At 39.0% G+C, this 20,197-nt stretch overlaps 1 protein-coding gene across 5 annotated transcripts in view; it reads left to right on the forward strand.

Moving 5' to 3' along the window:
- rgs12a (regulator of G protein signaling 12a) overlaps positions 1 to 20,197 on the forward strand; it is a 45,661-nt gene that overhangs the window by 4,008 nt on the left and 21,456 nt on the right. For 3 of the 5 annotated variants that reach the window (XM_055024439.1, XM_055024438.1, XM_055024440.1), the window contains exons 3-4: positions 582 to 674; positions 19,312 to 19,333. In XM_055024439.1, the coding sequence (XP_054880414.1) occupies positions 582 to 674; positions 19,312 to 19,333 (115 nt within the window). Of the gene's footprint in view, positions 1 to 581; positions 675 to 4,001; positions 4,433 to 14,203; positions 14,293 to 19,311; positions 19,334 to 20,197 lie in introns of those variants that run through there. The other 2 variants (XM_055024442.1, XM_055024441.1) reach the window with 2 other exon arrangements.

Here is a 20,197-nt window from a genome sequence, read left to right on the forward strand (position 1 = left end):
TTTTAGATTGCATCACTGTATATTTGTTATGGTAATTTCCAAACTCAGAGCTAGATTGTGTGCCCCTGCTGTGTTCTTAGATCTGAAAGAAGATAACTTTAGACAGGAAGCTGAGCAAATTACAGGGTAGAGCCCGTTTCATACATTGGTAATTATCTGCAATTCTTAACTCTAGTTTAAACATCAGTCACAACCTCTGCTTTCACAATAATTGGCTGGGATGTGGAAAAAAGTTAGAACTCATTATCTTTTAAGATAGTTGTGCCTCAGATGGTCTGATTGACTTTGATAGGATTTAAAATGTGTGATCTGTGTATGTGGATGGCACTTAAAAGTAATTCCTTACTTCTAGACTACTTGAACTTTTAAATGAGTAACATATATTGCAATTACATGCTAAAACTGCAGACAAGCAACTTATTAAATTGTATTTTCTTGCAGGTAGTTAAACACTGTTTCAAACTTGAATATGTGTGTGCTCAATCTAAAACCAGTAAAGGTGTTTCCAAATGGGGAAAGTATGGTGCTAATTTAAATAGTGCAGTAATTTGTGTTTACTTTTCTACTTTCTCCTCTGATAGGGATCCAGGTTTTGGGGCATAGGTGTTGCCCGTGCCTCCAAACGTCGTTCTTCCAAACGTCTCAGCATGGCAAGAAGTCTGGATGATCTTGAGGTAGGCGTTGTTATTTTTAGGGCTATGTGATGGTATGATTCTGTCTATATTGGGTCCCACTCCTGATCCAATCCAAAGTATCTTCTCCTGTCGGAGCCCGATCACAGCATTTTTAAACAATCATTCCAACTTGCTGATGAACCTTAACTGGCTGTCTATGTTGAGACTATATTAGCAGCAGATTTCTGCCAATTCCTGCTTTGCATAGTGCTGTCACAGTTTCAGATGTATGCACAGAGTCTGAAGCACTTAGTTTATAAAGGAGAAGAACTTCTGAAATATGACATTGTGATAAACACTGATAAACGCTAGTGTCATCCTGAAGGAGTCTTTTAAAGACTCTAGTTATGTCTATTAAGTGAGATGGCTTTAGAAAAATAAGCCTGTCTTGTGGAAAATGCTGCTGGGACGGAGTATTAGACATGTTAGTATCCAGTACATCGTTTATGAGTGAGCTAAGTGAGGCACAATCCCAAAACCAGTCAAGCAATATAATGCTGATGAAGTGTAATTTGTTGGAATTGCAAGTGCCTGACATTGATTCCACTCTTGTGGAATCAATGCAAATACATATGTTGAAGTGACTTCACTAAGCGATGAGTTACTTTAGTACTTAAATTTAGAGATTTACTCAAATAACTTCTTCACCTATGCTTGACTGCAAAACAAATTGAGTTTTTTGTCTTTTAATGTGGACTTTCAATCGAAACGTACCCCTTTTTGCTGGACCTTCTGTTCTCTCTAACCTTTCATTTCCGTTGCCTTGAACTCTGTTTGGTGCTCCACTTATAGAGAGAGGTGGCTCACAAAGTGGTCTTTGTGTGAGTCAGAGGCATGGACCTGTTTGTTTGGTCTTGCTAATGAGCCTTGCTGCACATTCTGAATTTTGTGCTTACGTTGTCTCATATTAATGACACTTAATAACTCGGTCTAGCCCCCTCCCTCTGTGAGCCTGCATTACTGATTCATATTCGCCTGTAATTTACCTAATATGACCATTTTAAATGTACATGAGGAAAACAGAAAAACAAACCAAATGATTGCATGCTGTATTGTATAAATATGCATGAGTCATACACTCTGAGAGGGAGACCATAAACCTGCTTGTCAGATTTGTCTCAACACACACTGAACAGAGCTGTGGTTTTAGAGCTCCATCTTTAGAGCAGGTTTGACCCAGATGTGAAAATAACATTGCGTCTTTCGTTAGTAAGACGCAATGTCATCTTCCATGCATCTTCCATGCATCAAGTATGTTGTGATGAGTTATACAACTTAAAGACACTTTAAAGAGTTTTGAAAGTGGGCTGATGGATGGTTATAACCCTGCTCAGTATTTTCGTCTTCTTGATTGTGCTTAAGTATATTTATTTCCTTTGGCTTCCAAGAAGTTGCAATTTGCTGCACATCAATCAATAGTGAAATTGCTTCTGAGTATCTTCAAGCAACTGATGTAGTGCTTTTCCTGGAATCATCTGGCTGTAAGATTATGCCCTGGTGAATATAAATTGAGAGACTGTAAGTGGTTGTATAACATAATCTCAACTTGTGTTGCTCTATCTTCTCATCCCTAGACCTTTAGTTTGCTTTGTTACACAGTCTTATACCTGTGGTACATGTTCTTAACATCTTTCTGCCATGAAAACTAAAGAATCCTAAAAGTTTGAGATAGTAAGTGGATAGAGTTTGTGCACTTTGTTTAGCTTAAATGTGATTTGGGACGTAAAATAAGTTTGGAGGTCTTTTTGCTTTCAGCTATTTGTTCCTTCCTGGAAGATGGAAATTGTTGGACTTCATAAGGGAATGGAAAATATTAAATGAAGTGTATATGCAGACTGGAAAAGTTGGAAAACATATACAGAATTTGATGTGAAATTCTTTGTTTCAAATCAAACATACTGGTAGTTTTAGAATATTTACATATTTAAAGTGTTGATGTGTTTTTTCTTTTCTGGATAAGCATGGATACACCAAGTATAGAATTAATATTTGCATTTTAAGATTTCATTCCAGTTGTCACCCATCCACCCATCTTCCTTACAGTCAGAAATATTTAAGCTTTCCTGTGGAAATGTTTTTTATAAATCTTTGGAAAATTGAGTCTTGAATGTATGGAATTATAATCTGAAGAATGTGCCAGAGACTTCTCCATATCCAAGGTTTCTATGGGTATTTGGATTTCAAACATAGTTAAAGGTTTTTATCTTGTAAACAAATCATGCTTTTTGGTGGATTAGAAAAACTCCATAATATTTTTCTTGCAAATTATCTTTCCTGTGATTTATTGACTTCATAATCACAGTTCTTTTTTTTTTTTTTAAGGAAGCATCCACAAAAAAAATCAATCAATAAGCACATGTTCAGCTTCTGGTATTTTGGCCATCTATCCTCAGCCAAAGCTCACTCCTAAGGAGAAAAATTTAGTGGATTTCTTTAAGATGCACCAGTTGGAGAACTTTTGCTTTGCTTTTTTTTAAGACTCCTGACATAAGATTTAGTGCAGGACCCAGTGGAGACCTTGTATCTCAGCCTTAAACTGAAGCCATCAGGATGTTGTGAATGACAAGATCAGCATAAATACATGATAACCTCTGAATTAGTGCATGCATCTGGACTCACAAGGACATTCTGAGACTATTTTATTCTTTGTTACCCTTTGTTACCCTTCATAGCAGACCTAGCCTTGATGCATGTAGACAAGAACAGAACAAACTGGTTTTGGTAGTCTGTTTTTAAACTTTTTGTTTAATAAGAGTTAACTAATTCCCTTTGTTTTATTAATATGGCTGCTGCAAACAAGCCACAGTGTACTGCACATATGATTGTATTTGTTATGCATTTCTCTCAGTAGAGGGAGAAGTGGCTGATATTCCATGTCTGTTTTTGTCTGACTTGTTTTTCCCCCTGTAACTTCCAACTCAGTGTTAGTCAGATCCTCTTTATGTTTGGGCATGTCAAAGAATGTTCTGCTTTGTACATTCTTGTCTTATTACCTTTCAGAGCTTGTCAGGCAGATGTCTCTGCATCCTCCTATAGAGCTCCAATTTTAGGAGCGTATTTTCTCTTCACAGCCCTAAAGCAGATGCTTGCACTCAGCAGATGACTGTGTGTTCAGCTCAGTGGAGATGACACCATTAGTCGGGTGCTCTATCTGTGTTCACGCTGATTCTGCTCTGTCTTCAGAGGTGTTTTATAGCTGCATATAAAAACATCTGTTAATGTGAGCTGCTAGAGAAAGCACACCGTTTTCACCCTCCTGCGAGATCCGGGGCAATCTTTTTTGCTCTTTGAGTGTCTCCTCTCCTTTCAGGTGTGGAGGCATTAGCAGCACTTGTTTGCATGTCTGGAGGGAACATATCTATGTTGTGGGTGTAGCAGAGAAGGCATGAGGACGCAGAGACGGTGAGGGAGGTAAATACAGAGGAGAGAGGGGACGAATTCACAGCAGAGAGAGAGAAAGGCAGAGAGGGAGGGAGAGGAACCGGCATCAGAAGGAAGAGAGAGGGAGCTTTTGAACTCCCAGTAGCTGTCAGGATTTTCAGTCTCCTCTTCACGCCCTCGCCTCCTCCTCCTCTCCTCCTCCCCCATTCAGCTTCGTCTCTCTGCACTGCGAAGCGCACAAGCTCTCCCACACACGCTCAGCCGACATCCAGCGGATGGACTCTTTTACACGCACCAGCCGCAGGGACCAGCGCTGAAAACGAGCCAGACGCACGCACACAGGACTATACATGGAGCAAACTTTAACTCTCAACTCTGTAAGTCGTCATATCTTCAGCTTTTTGTCATTCAGGCTGTCTGCCGATGCCATTTTCATCTTCCACACTTTTCCTTCTTGGGGCTCTGTGTGGCTCCTGTTGTAGCGGCATACAGTGGTTAGCTTGTGTGGTCTGTCAGAGGAATGTTTTGACCAGTGCCAGCTGAACTCCCATGTGTTGTATGATACACACACTGTGCTGCTGTATGAAGCAGGATGTGCTGCCGCTTTATACACCAGGATCCAAGCTGACTTTCATTTAGACCCTGAGACTTAAAGATGCTTATAAGTTTTTATGACCCAGGCTTATGTTTATTAAATGCAGGGCCTTTTGAATGAAGTGCGCTCTGCTGCACTTGCCCTGAGAAATGACCCTGTTCGCAGTCAGCTGGCAGCACCAAGACAAGGTCCATTCAGTGTGAAGGACACAGAGATGCAGAGGTTGTTGCTGTCAGATGGGATTAAATTTGCTGTGACATTTAGTGGCTTTGTTTTTTTTTTTTTTTTTTTTTTTTTGTTTTTGGGCTGTGATCACGTTGCAGCCACGGTTGTGTTTGAACTTTAAGTGGTTGCCTGTGGTTCTACCTTACCCATATTTGCTTTGTGTAGGCATGTCCCTGCTTTAATTCGCCAGCTTATCAGAACTACACTCTTAATGGTCCGACCTCTGAAACTGATGTGAACGTGTAAAAATGTACTTACTTTTTTGAGGCGGATTTTCGTTTATTCCTAGATTCGAGTTGAAATGGAGCAAGTTTAACAGGTAAAAGACAATTGAATAAACCAGGAAAATGCCAAAGAAATTAAATTACACTATTATTAAAAAGTTAATTTGTTTTAATAACTTTATTCTTTAAATGAAACATATGAGCCTCCACTGATCACATATTCAAATTTATTGGATATGACTATATATTTTGTCCATAGCATCTTGTCTTACTGATTAGCACAATAACGGATTATCTTTATAGATTAGCTGTGTTTCCTTTGGAGATTATATCCATAAATGTGTTCTCACTCCCTCACAGCCTGAATGAACTTCATAATTGATAAAGCATCCCTTTCAAACAGCGTCTTGAGTTTCTGTACTTCCTCTGACTTAATTTATGATATTTACTGAAAGAGTAATAAAGTTTTCGTGTGTAAATTAACTTTACACAAATATTTTTCCTTCCAAAAACAGCAAGGTTGTGCGTACTTTTAACCATGCCCGCCTGAGCTTGCAAGCAGTTGTAGCCTTATTAGCTTAGTATTGACTGAAGCATTATGCAAACCTTTTAAGATCTGTTCTAACACGATTACATGTGAACATGAAAGACAAAATAAAAATATTTTTCCCTGACAACCAATCCCAACAGTGATTCCCTGGTCAATAACTTTTAACAGCTTCCTCACAGTCAAGGAGCTGAGTTTGTTTGCAAGTTTGACTTCAGCATCGGTGCTGTGGCTAAACTTGATAAGGCCATATGCAAACTTTTCAATCACAATCCTTTTCACAGATTTTAGATTACATTGGCCCCACTGGGCTGGGCTCCCTAAAAAATGAGAATAAAGGTTGAATGAGCGATTATATTTACACACAGACAAACATGGTCAATTTTTGTAAAAGATTATGCCGGCCAATCAGTGGCACTGTAACGCTGCCACAAAACAGTGCAACAAACATAGAATGCTGCCATGTTTGTAATTTGTCAGAGTGAGACAGATGCGGGGGACAGAGAGAGATGAAGCTACGACGTCATCGTTCCAAAGAAGACCGTGCTCTCAAACACACATTGAAACATGAAACTGCTGTTTTGAAGTTTTTGCACTCCAGCACCTGTTTTCAAAAATTATTGTTTCTAATCTCACAAAACACAGAAAACACGTGGAAACACAGCAGAAACTGTTTTCATCTGAAAAGAGCCAAAGTCTTTCCACATGTAGAAAGACTTTGTTCAATTATTCAATTAAATTATTTAATTGAATTAGATTTAATATTCTAAAAAAAAATATTTTTTTCAGTGTACTATAGCAATTAGATCACATAATGACTGATCGCTCCTTGGGTTTTAAAGAGCTTTAAGGACTTGAAGGAATAATGTATACTGTATTAACAAGAATTAAGTTTGTTGATGTTTGATTTTACACATCATTATATTAAGACTTCCTTTCATCATGTTTTGATTTTGGTAATTGTGTATTCCTTGGGATTAACAGTAGATTCGGGCCAACAAGACACTTTTATCTCTGAATCACACAGCCACCTCTGGGGGGGGGTGCAGTTTTGCTCATGAAGTGTCCCAAGGCTAGCATTATGGGATGACATTTTGAAAATGCCTTCATTGTTGTCCTCTTTTCCGCTTTCCTCTTCCCTTGAAAATGTTTTTTTTTTTTTTTTTTTTTTTTTTGCATAAACCTGCTCAGTTGTTATCCAAACCCACCAAACTGGAAGGAAAAAAAAAGAAACAATAACACATCATGAGTTAGTTGGTATTTAACTGGCCAGGTGCTCAGCGTATGAATATGCTACATTCAGTAATCAGCTGAACAGATGTGGATGTGGTTTTGCTGAGCTTGCAGTTTGACCAAACCATAGCCACGGAAAATACTCACTATCTCTAGATGGAGACAAGCTGCTTCTCCGTTCTTGGCTCATTTCTTACCATTGCCATGACATCATCTATCGACACTCAGGATTTTCTTTCCCTGTTAACAACACTGCTCTTCATACTCACTCATTCTGCTGATTCCTCCTTGTGACCCAGTGCTGTAGCTTCTCTAAGTGATTCATCTTCACCGTCTGTTTACCTTCCTCACTAGTACTTCTACAATACTTCTACTGCCAAGGGTGTGGAGGTTGCTCAACAAGGAATGTGTTTAGAAGGCCCTTTATTGGATTCCATTTAACAGTGTAGAGATGTCTGACATACTATACACTGATGATATTTTTTTTTCCTTGTAATGCCAAAACATGTTTGCTTCAAATGCTTCTGCCTTGTGCAGAGTTGAGGGGATGGCTGATTGGCTTCAGGACAAGATGCTGCAGAATCAGCTCCAAGGTCATGTCTACTTCCTAGTGTGGGAGTCATAAACTTGGATAGTTCAGTCAGCAGCTTGGGCCAGAAGCACTGACACACACTTTCCTCTGCAACATATTCCTATTGTGACTTAAATAAAAAGGTCTCGGTAATGTGTTCTCTTGTCATTCTCTGTCATCCTTTTCTCACAACACATCCCATGTGTAACCACATCCTTCTCAGACGTAATACAAATGAGCTGAAATGCAGCTATGTAATGCTATATTACTTATAACCCTAACATAGGGTCAAACCTTTGTGACCCAAGATGCCGCTCTTTCATTTAACAGAATCATCTTCATTTATAATACACTTTGAAACAGAAATGTTGCTCAAAATTTCCTGCACAAGAACCACAATAAAAGTAACTTCAAGATCAACACAAATAGAATTTATTTCAATCGGTCTCAAATGTTGTGCTCTGTTTAATTTGAGAGCCAGAATTGAAACTAAAAGCCCAACTCTATAAACTATGAGCAGCTCCTGTTTAGAAAAGCCACAGATAAGGCATGACCACCTTAGCTTAGCTCAGTGTTAAAGATCTAAAATAATTTAAATTATGCCTTAAATGATGGGCCAAGACTGCTGTCCAAAAGTGGGCTTGCTCAATGCAGGGCGGCAAAATGAACTTAAAATTACAGTACAGCATCGAGTGAAAGAGAAGAGACCCCACTGTGTCATCTCTTACTTATAGCCCAGGAAAACAGAATCTGTGACTTATTTAGCAAGTCGCAGATTGCTAAATAAGAGTTCCTTGGTATTTTGACACCTTTTAAATTGTTAAGTGCAACTTACAAAAATGCACCTTTTACACTTTATATTACAGAATAATTAGTAGTGTCAATACGAGTGACCATTGTGGTTTTGTTAAAAGCAATTATTTCATTATTTGGATTTCTTCCAATCGAATGAATATACCTTAACAGTACTGCATTTGCGACTACCTGAAAAGATCATAGTTTTTAAGTACTTTGTAATTTTGTACACACTTTTACCAGGCACGCCAGCAAGAGAGTACGGCACTAAAACTTTGTTGTTGTTTCATCTTTTTCCCCCTGAAATTTGGCCACTCTACCTCAAACACTGAAAAGCAAAGTTAAACAGAACATTTTTATTAGAACAACTCAGATTTCCTCCATGACCAAAATAATTTGGCAGCAAGCTCACTCAGACTTGCACCGTAAGTAAACTGTAACAACAGTTCTTGGTAACACTACAGCAACAGTCAGTAAATATTTCAGAATGTCGGTACTGTTTCATATCATGCGCTCATCAAAGCACAACAAATGTACCCATGCACCCGTGATTATCAAAACATTCTACACCAAGTTTTATTTAATTCAGTGGAAAATGGTGAGAATGGGGTGGGGGCTAAAAAAGAGCTAATTATAAGTGTCGGGTTCAGGTTGGAAAGTCCATTTCTGCAGGGGTTTAAGAAAGGGAACAACAAGGGTGTGGTGGCATTTCATGTGGTTTATCCACTTCAGACCCTCCAGGCTCTTGCCAACACAGTCCTTTCTCTGCCATAATAAATTGTGGTGGGAGGGGTCGTGATGAGTGCATTTTCTTTCCCTCTGAAGTTACTCTGTTTGTGTAGTGAAGGTCCACTTTGCCTTTTGTTTGAAGGTAGTGTGTCAGACACACTACCTTCAATACGCTTACCAGCAGCATGCAGAGATCTTATAGAGCTGGATTTCTATTTGAGTTTTTAAGGTTTTGAGTCTGACTACAGGCTATGCAAGTACACGCAGAGGTATTCGGGGTTTTTTAGGATCAAATCCCACATTGAGGTGAGTCTGAGAAGTTCTGATATGGGCTAAAGCTTTATGTTACCAACCCTGCAGCAACCTGAGGAGCAAAAAGAACAGACTTCACCTCTCCTTTTATTGAATAGCAACCACAGCTGTCATTGTCAGCCCTTTTTTAAAATTTATTTCATCTATTTTTATTCTGACTTTCCCTAATGAAGGACAATAAAGTATTGTTCTGTTCTATTATTTTCAGCAACAAGTGCCTAACGCTCTTTGCAAATTATGATAATTCCAGTTTAATCCAGACAAAGAGGAAGAGCTTTAACCATCTGCTGTGCCGAACCTGGGTGAGTTGGGAAATAGGCAGTAGATTACTGACGATCAGAAGGATTAAGAGCTGAAACGTAGTGTGACGTTGGCCTGTGTTTGCATGCAAATCGTCCATGCGCCTCTGTGAGCAACCCATTTGCTCACAGAAGGGATTAAAGGGAAAAGCCATGTCTCTCTGTGCAGGTCTGGAGTGTTAACATGGGTCATGGCCAAACGCTAGACATGTGGACGCTCAGCTCCTTTAAGGTACTTTAAAGAGGATCTGTTCAGGAAAGCAATTAGTTTAAATGAGTTTTTCAGGTAATCTGATACAATGAGTGACTTTTTCCTCAAATCTTTTCATCACCTCCTCTCATATTGTGAATATTAGAATATTAGTAACTGCGATCAAAAATGGGTGTATTATTGGAACCAGCCTTTTTTTTCCCCCCTCACAGACATACCCCAAAAATCACAGTTTCAAAGTCTGAGTTCAGATAAATTATTTAAGTAATTTTTGTTGTTGTTTTTACAAAAAAACAACATCAAAACATTTACTAGATAATGTATGAATATATTGAGGCAAACATTGATAGCAATATTATAAATCAATATTTTGCTGTTTGCAAAATATTGATTTATTATTCTTTAGGGTACCCTGGACAGATGAGACCACAATCCAGCTTTTTAGTTTAATTGCTAAACATTATGTGTGGTGGGAAATAAACACTGCCTGTTGCCTTGAACACACCATCTCCATGATGGCTGGGGATGCTTTTCTTCAACAAGGTCAGGAAATCTGGTCATTGTTAATGTGAAGATTGATAAAGCTAAACACTGTTCAATTCTCAAAGAAATCCTGGAGGCCTAATCAAAGTTCAGAGCTCAGTCTAATTTGTATTTTGAAGCAAGATGTGATATTGATGCTGACTGAAGCTCACCATTAGGTCTGACTAAGTCTAAGCATGCTTACCATTGTGTGTTGATTTACCACATGAAATCCAAAGAAACACATGTCTGATTGTAATCTAAGAAACTGCTGAAGAAAAATAAAAGAAGTAATTTTTTTAGGTAAGCTAAGGTTGTAAGGCTAATCAGATGCATACTTGCTTGTAATGTTTGATTTGCCCAGATTAAAAATAAATAAATAAAAAAGACAATAAATTTGACTATTTTCTAAAATCAAATACATTTTGATTTTAAGGTGTTCATGATAGATTATTAATTATGTTTGTCTAAGATTGAATAATGTCATCGAGAGCTTCAAAAGTCCCCAACCCTCTACATTTTCTTTGCTTTCTCATAATCCTCGCATGATCTGGAAAGAAATGTGTCTTCCATTTTATCAGTTACCGCACCCTCACCCTCCCTCGCTCCAAAGGAAGTTGGCTCTTTCTTGTTGTTTTTTTCTGGGGTAGATTAGCTGCTTCCACTGATAGCAAACCTTGATTATTTTTAGCCTTTTTGCAGTCAGAACTGCTCGGCGGAACACTAACCATGCAATTAAGCGTTGTGACAACCACTAACTATTGATGCCAGGAACACTATCTGGAATTGTTTCATGAATTGATTGAATCAAGTTGAGCCTCTGCGCTCGCTTTTTGTATGTTCTGTCACAAGCACCAAGGAGTAAAGTTAAAAAGTTGCTTTGCTGCCAGGGATCTGTCACGACAACATTTGCTACTGTTGGATGTATCACCTTGCAGCAGTCGGCTTTCTGTGTGATGGAGGTCAGGGGGCAAAATCAGACCTGCAGGGCGGAAATGGGCCGCTCAGTGTCTGGAGATTCATGTTACTACAGTTATTGATGACTCAGCTCACCACTGGGTTCAGCTTCCAATTACTACATGACAGATGTTATCGTCACATGAAAGCATTTTCATTCCCTTTCTGTGTCACAATACAGAGCTCTCGCCTCAAGTACACAGTGGGATCATTAGACTCAGAGCTTTCCGGAGCACCAGGAGCTGTTCTAGTGCAATTCACAATTATAAAGTCTTCCAGCTGCAGCTAGGGCGCATCAAAGGCATACTAATTGACTTTGTAAATTTGTGGCCTCTTTTAGAGGGGAAACCCTGAAAGTATTAAAAAATTTCAGCTCAACTTCTTTTGCTTCAATATATTAAGGTGGAGGGCTTTTCGAAGGCTACGTTTAGGAAAAGTCTTCTTTTTCATCAGAACAAGACTGCAACAGTTTTTCTGTGTGATTTCAAGAGCAGAGACCTACATGTGAAATTTTGATGGCAAAAGAGCTTAAAGAACTTCAGCTGCTGGGTGATGTGTTGCTATCTAGCAAATAATTGTGTTCTCTATCAAATAGGGGGGGAAAAAAAAGGATTTGCACATTTCTGCTCGACTTGTTTTTACAGCAAAGCGGAAGGTCTCTGAGAAGATCTCTGTGTGGGTGGTTCTTTTTGAAACTGCTGTGCCATTTAAAGGTATGCAGGATGACACAGTGACTCCTCAGCATTTTCACTTTAATACATTTTGAGTTGAAATCCCGTTGGCCACAGCCGATCGTGACGATGAGGAAGGATGCTCGCTGTTTTATTCATAGTGCAGCTACACACACGCACATTAAACTGTCTGCGGCCCTTATCTTTCATTGAAACATTGTGGAGGTGTGAACACTTATAATCGTAGGAAACGTTGATGATTGAGTCAAGCACATTTCTTTCTTTCTTTGTGTAGACGTGTAGGAATCAAAAGGCTGTGCATGGATGGTTTAAAAAGTACTCTGCTTGTTCTTGCCGGGGAATTCAGATACCAAAAGACACAGCAGTCTTCACATGTATTGATCACCCGATAAAGATGTGTGAAGCCTTTTGAAAAAACAACCACCTTGAGAAATTTAGAAAAAACCTGCAGCTTAATTTTTAATCATGGTAAAAGAAGTCCTGATTTAAGGACCAGTGCAGTCAAATTAGTATGACTGGAACTAAAAATGAGCTTTCTATCTATTTTTCAAACTTAAAACATGAAACTGAGTTTTTCAGACTAAATAAAATACATCTATTAATGAATCAAACAGTGTTAATAAATACCTTTTCCTTCCGTTTTAGGACATAACACTACAAGCTTAAAGCTGCAGAATGTAATTTTTATATTAAAGAAAATATGGGCACAGCTCTAGCAAAAGAGAACTAATAATGGATGTATGGAGGCCTCTAGTCCTCAACATGGCCGTCAAGGATTTAAGTCCTGGCCCGTTGACTTTTGCTTCACCTCGTCTCTGCCGTTTTCTGATGAATTGTGTGTCACCGCCTTAAAGATTCACTTTAAAGCAAATCTTTTGTTTTATTTTTTCATTTCCAGAGCCACAACAAGGGTGACTGACATCGATAAGACTTGCCTCCTGGCTCTGATTGGTTGTTTCTAATTAGCACTGGGAAAAAGCAGAGGAAGGGGCTTGGTTTCTTTCATAGATTATGTGTCTCACACCATACTGTCACAATGGAGTGACAGTTTGAACAAATATGAAAAAGTTATTTTTTTTTACAAAAGCTACATACTGCAGCTTCCATGTAATCTACCTGTGACTGAGATATAAATACACAATTAGCAATGGAAAACGATCTAGTCTAGTTGTTTTGCAATTAAAAGGTCACTTTAAAAACATATCTCTTAAGTTAAAAGCTTGTTTATCATTTTAATTGTCCTCTTTAAAACAGTCATAATTCATGTCGCTTCTCTTTCTACTAGTTCTTTTACCCGCATCAACTCCAGAGATCGACAAGGCACTCCTTGCTTCTAGCTATAAATGCACCCATTTCCACTAATTCCTACGATGTGGTAAAACCTAATCATCTTGAGAATAAACACCTTCTTTGCAACGCCGTTAATAAACACTGTATCACATCGAGTTTTTACATGTTCAACAAGTTCAGTGTCTCATCCTAAACGCCAGAGGCCTATTTCAAAATGAGACTGCTCCCTGTGCAGATTTTCAAGAAATGTGGTGGCAGAGTCCTGCTGTGGAGGGAATGACTTTTATTTCAGAATAAATATGTGTATATATTTAGATCTCGGTGCTATCTGTGCTTAACTGCAAGCAGAAAGCACTAATTGACACGACTGGCGTTGGGTTTGCAGGAGAGAAGCTCCGCGAAGGTGGATAACGAGGCTCGAGTTCAGCTTGTGATCCAACCTAACTTTTCATTTAGATTGAACAAAAATTCATATGGTCTCAATTTAAACTGACTCAGTGTTTTCTTCTCCCTTTGAGAGCGCCCCGACTGGAGACAAAGGAGCAAGCGGGGGCAAGCCACTCTGCTTTTTCTCAATAATGAGTGTGGATTTTGCGCCCGGGAATAAATGGGGGTTAATTTTCCCGATTCCTTCATGCTACTTTTGACAGAGACCGTGTGTATTGTGAGGCCGGTTGCCATAGCAACAGCTGCAAAGTATGAAAAGCTTTCGTTCCCTCTTCGAAAGCGCCCCAAACCCCTCCTTGTTCTGATTTTCCTTTCTTCCTTTTTCTTTTTTGTACAGCACCTTGTCAAGTCTCTTCCTCTTTCACCCTCCCTTTCTTCCCCCTTTCTCCAACTTGCACAGACATGGTTTGCCGAGTTTTTGGGTGGGGAATGTTCAGGTATGCATTAGCACATGCACACACGCATACACACACACACACACACACGCACACACAGAGGTTCTGCCTGTATGCCTCTAGTGTAACAGACCAGGGAACAATGAGTCTCAAAAAGAGACTTTCCTTCAAGAGGAGCTGGAACTTCAACACCGTAAGTAAACAGTAGGCTCTCCGACTGAGCCTCCTCTTCCTTTAGAGTTCGAAGAAAGGAGACTGCTTTTGTTAGTCAGCTGTTTTTCTCATTAATCTCCGTCTCTGTCGCTCGTCTCTTTCTCTGCCCAACTTAAAACAGCTGTCTGTATCGACAGGGAGCTGCGGTTGTTAGTGACGTGTTGGAATCAGCCTCGGCCTGAGTCAAAGTTTAGTTTTGAAATGTCTGAGTACATCAAAGTGTGCAAAAATTAGTATAGGTAATGGGTAAATACCCCAAAGTCTTAAAGATAATATAAGTCTCTTTTGAAACTTCTGAGATACCCAGTGAGGGAGTGGTGCTTGTGCATTTAATGTTTCCAAGATTTTCTCAACAATTTGTTTACTTTTCCTTTCTACTCATTTCATACTTTTGCCACCTTTGTCTCTGAGTGATGCCCTACACTAATACACCTTGTGGTGTGTTTATGATTTTAGCCATATGGTCGGAAGATCACAGAGAAGCCTTTCCGAACTAAAAGCCAAATCATAGGCTTTTCAAATCGAGCATGTTATCCGTTTATTTGACCTCTGAGCAGTCCAGCTATTTCTCCCAGCTAGACTTTAAACTACTGTCTTGTAAATGCTACAGAGCCACCCACACTGAGAAGTTTGTTATTAGAGGTGCCAACTGTGGAAGAGAACATATGGACAAGTGGTGACTGTCATCGCTTTAGTCAAAATATAGACTACTGTAACCAGTTAAAAAAACCTTTTTTTATTCCTTACTCAATACAAATAAAATTTTGTGATTTCTTATACTGCTATCACTACCATTAAGTAATCTGCTGACTTTACAAGGTCCTGATTATTTTGTCCCTTCCGCTGTGGAGGTTTGGTCCTGTCTGCTTTGGGAGATTTTGCAATGACAATTTCCTCCCTGGAAATGGGACACTTTGTACCTGCTTTGACTACTGGCAATTTAAAGTAATTGTCTGTAATCTACTCATTGTCTTCTGTAAGAAAATGTTGTATTATGAGTAAAAAAAAAACAAGAAAGAATTCCAGCAAGCCACTTAAAATTGTTATATTTTCGTCAGGGTTCATAATGTACAACGGTAAATAGTAATTGCATCTAATACAAAGATTTAATAAAATACAATGACTTAAAAGACAACTGAGAGAGGAACCCTGTAGATAGTATTTGAAAGTACTTAGCATTAATACACAATGGTTCAAGTAAAATGGTATGAAGTGGTTTGTTTACAGATACTAACTGGAAATTTTAGGAAGTGAAATGACAAATTGACTTTGGACCTTATAATTTTTTTGTGACAACTAACCACACTTTTTCACATGTAAAGTTTGACATCTTCAGAGTGCATGTTTTCGTGTAAGAAGTTTAGTGTTTTCTCCTCAAACTTTTGTAGTGATATTCCATTCATGTTTTGGGTCATTAACTCGTTGGGGGACCAGAAGCTGCTGCTGAGACTTGGCTGACTGACGCAGGACAATACATTTCAACCCAGGAAACTTTACCTCGTTATTCTGAAACCTGAGGTTCCATGCACAGATTCTAGGTTCTTTTAGTCAGATGCAGCTCCTGTTTTGTGTCTTTTTTGGCTCTCCTATCTTTTTCTGCCAGACAGTGAAATCCATTGATGATGGTTTTCAATGGTTCTGTGTTTCTCCTATTATTTGGATCATCATTCCCATCAGCTTTGAGTTTCATTCCACAAGGTTTGGATGCAGGATTCTTATAGCAATATTCTTGATATTAAATCTTAACTTTTTACACCAACAATCTTCTTTGTGAGCTCCTTGGACTTCTTCCCCCCTTTCTGCATTTGGCCTTTGCTTAGTGCAAGGTAATATTTTAGTAACATCAAAGTGGGTAGCAAAGCCCAAGGCTATGTTTGTTCCTTTTAAATAGGCTTTAAAATAGCTTTTAAATGCTTGCGGGTGCATGGGAAACTAATTGGGGTTAAATAGCTTCAAATATGATAATGATGCAATGATAAATTGTCTCTTTAGGGGAGGGATCTGGAGCCTCCAGATTCCTCTGTAAATCTTTCATATTTATCTTAATAAATTTGGTGAAAAATGATGTAGAATGAACAAAGCTTTTGAAGTATATGATTTTCTTCAGTTTAGTTTTTTCATGGAAAATAATTTCCACAAAAAGATTACACAAAATGGGTCAGCAATTTAACAAAAATCTACTTCTCCTTCAGTAGGTTGGGTTTTTACATAATTACACACAGATATGAACATCTCATAGAAGAAAATTTATCCATTCTCTTTTCACTAAAGTTTTATTATTCTTGGTTTCAAAATCTAGGAAAAGAAATTAAATGGCTGTTCTTTAAAATGGCAACAAATTTCCTATTATAAGTAGTTCTGTTAGCATTTAGCACTCGTAGTATTGTCAAAACAACAATCTGAGTATCCTTTCAGAAAATGTATATCATTTACTGCCAACAGTACCAATTTATAAGAGACAAAGGCTGAAAGCTTCAAATACTGAAACAGAATACTATAACTTTACTTTGGTCACTCTGCCTGTTACCTTCTGAAAGTTTTGCTCTCTCTCAGCCTTAATGGAAGACATTTATCATGTCTCCCAAAACTTAGTAATGATTTACATAGCTTTTTAGATCTCTGCAATTCCTCTTAGTTAACATTAAGGGTTTTTTTTCGGTTTCCACATCCACACCAAACAGTGTTGGTGTCAGCCTGATGTGGTAGCACTTCGGTGTAATGCTTTCACTGATCAGTAAAATATTATACCTTTTGACCACCAATCAGCACTGATAAAATAGGAAGATACCAATTAGGATATCTTTGTAAAATAAACCACACATAACGTATTTTTACAAAAATATTGGTTTACTTTTCACATACTACAGAAATCCTGGTATATATTATTTTCTCCTTTTAACTTTTAAATAAATTCTCGGGTGAAATGGAGCATTTTCTCATGCTGAAAGCTAAGCCAATGCTAATCAAATAGCTAGCACAGCCAAGTTTCCATAGAAGCTGAACTTTATTTATTGTCAGCTGTTCGATCTTTAGACTTGTTTTATGTCTCTGGCATGAGTACAGCTACAACAATGAGACATTGCATCAACTCCATGTATCAGAACGGCGTGATTAACTGGAACTCTCCCACTCTTTTCTGAGCAACCTCTGCTCTTGCACAAAGTAAGTATTACAATTTCTGTTACAGGCCCTTGACCCTTGAGGCATTTCTAACTGCTAAAACACCACCTCATAATTTCAGCGTTTAACCTGTGGGCCTTTCGCTCGGCCAAAACCAAAGTTGACGTCGCGCTGTGTGACAAGATGTCTGCCCTGTTCTCCAGAGTGAACTCTGCCCGTGTGGATTCAGAGCTTGAGGTTTTGCCATTTTTAGACCCAGAGGGACAAACAGATGTAGTGGGTGTTCTCTCTCTTTCTTTTTCTCTCTCTCCCTCTCTCTCTCCTCTTTCTGCTTGTCTCTTCTGTTTCGGGGTGTTCTTCATGTTGGTCCTCCCCTCCTATGATTATTGAACACATGCTTACCCACCACAGAAGAAGCGGTTTTTGGGTGTTGACGATTGTAAGGGTGGATTCAGCAGCACGGTTGTAAAAGAGGCTGTGACACGCAATTAGTGGTTTGGTGGTTTGTGTCTGATTGAGATTTTACATGTGGCCAGTCCTGGAATAGAACCGAACGTCATCCCCCGGTGTGCCTTCAGAGGGCCTTTGCGTCTACACAGAAGTTCACGTGAAATCATTTTAGTATTTAGTTGTCAAATTAGTTCTCTGACAGCTTTCGCTTTACTTCTTTTTTTTAACATCCCAGCTCTTGAAAAGGGTAAATGTCTGTGTTCCACATAAAACCTGTAAAAGAAAAACCTTGTTTATGCATTTTCTCAGTTTTGCATATTCTCACTTTGAAGTGGCAGATCAGAAAATACCCCTCTGCAAATAGTCTCTCCGTTTCAGATTGTGTCCTCCAACGCAGCAATCCTCTGCGAGCTTTCTTGAACCGAGACCCAGGATATTCTTCCAAGCATTTAAAAATAATGGTGAAAACAGCTTGACAGTTTGGGCTTAGAGTGTTCCTCAGCTTGCACAAAAAAAATTACAGAAGTAATTTTATTAAAATTGTCCTTTATTTTTTTTAGAATATTATAAAAACAAAGTTTATTTTCTTTTAAGTGTTGTCACTGGAAGTAGAAAGATTTTATCAGAGCAAATTCATGTTGCAACATTCACGGTGAAGTGCTGCTGTGTCATGCTTTTGTCCTCTCTCAGACATTACAAGTATCTGCAAAGTTTGATTTTAACGACAATACAGAAATGCTTATTACTGACAGCTCGGAAGCCTAATCCCCAATTCTTGATGGGCTGCGAATGTGTGAAGGTGTGATTATTGCAGTAAGCCTTTTTGCTGGAATCTTTTCTGATGTAGGAATAACACCTCCACTGACGTGTGAAAACGACTTCAGTTTACAGTTACACAACGCCGAAGGACCCAGAAAACAGAAAGAGGAGCTAGAAAAAACTTCTACACTAAGGGAAAAGAACAAAAATGACTGTGGATGTTGGATTTCGAAACAGTCATGCAAATAACTGTGGAGGATTCAACATTTGGCTGCCATGGCTACCTTGTGCGATTGCTCAGGGACACGGGTCACTCACTCCCTGCATTAGCAAGTAAAAAGAGGACCCATGGCCTCTCAAGTAGACAGCCTTGATGAGTCCTTGTCCTTGTGCCTGCATTGAGCAGGAATGCGCTTCAAGGAGGGGAGGAAAGGGGTGTGTGTGTATATGTGTCATAGAGGCCAATGGTCCACCCACGAACAATCGAGCGGACTGGTGGAAGGTGCAGACTCACACTTCCAGAAAGCAAACCAGGGAAACACACACCTCAAAGTAGCTGGTTGTGATTCCAGAGGAAACTCTACTAGCAGAGCAGGCTTCAGTCTCTTCTCTTAGCACTGTGGGTCATGAGGGCAGCCTCTCATTCATGTCTCTCTTTGTTCTCTTTCAGTCTGCAGCTTCTTCAGATGGTGGTGAGTACAACTTATTTTTTCTATGTAAAAATCAATCCAATGTAAATCCTAAGCTCTCCTTATATCTATCCTTTTTATTCACTCAGTAAAACTCTTGCAGGTTCACCAGCATTCTGTGTTTTGTTCATTATTAGGCCGTGTTTTACGAAATGATAAAAAAAAAAACGGACTAATAAATGTCCCTCTCTGGGGATGGTGTGTTCACTGCAGGCAGCTTGCCTCATTAACAAAGGATGTTTGTTGAGGGTGTTTGGGGTTCCTGCCGGGTTAGCGCCCATGCTGTCTGGTCGTCGCTTTTTATAGCGATTTTGGCAGCACTCTCAAGTCTGCTGCAAAGATTTCAGCTGGCCTCCTTTTATTACTGCTGATGTGGCTCAGACCCTTTAAAGCTGGCTCCTTAAGAGTTGTAAGGAAGATCCCTCAGCTTCGGTCATGGTGCATTAAAGCAATAGTTTGGATTCTCTGAAGAGATTCTCTCCAAAAGTTGTCAAGATTAGTTTCTTTACTTAATGTAGACAGATGTGATAACTCAGCAAGAAGGTCGCAAAATGAAGAAATACTCAGAGAAGTGGAACACTAACAGCTGCTTTGACGTGTTAATGAATTTTAGCTATTCAAAACAAACATAAACTTGAAATATTGATATCTATGGAGTGAGGCGTGGGACAGTCCAAGATTCTCACACCATAGTAACCTTGAGGAAAAATACCACAGTATCAGTTATTGCACAAAGAAATTGCATGAGACATTTAAAAAACAGCTTGTGAATCATTTTGTAGCTTTGCAGCTGTGGATCAACAGTAGAGTTACATTGATAATGGAAATGTCCTGGACCCATTCAGTCTCCACATATTGGGATTGTAG

The sequence above is a fragment of the Poeciliopsis prolifica genome, unplaced genomic scaffold, assembly GCF_027474105.1.
Source record: "Poeciliopsis prolifica strain line A6 unplaced genomic scaffold, Auburn_PproV2 SCAFFOLD120, whole genome shotgun sequence".
In the NCBI taxonomy this organism is placed as follows: Eukaryota; Metazoa; Chordata; class Actinopteri; order Cyprinodontiformes; family Poeciliidae; genus Poeciliopsis; species Poeciliopsis prolifica.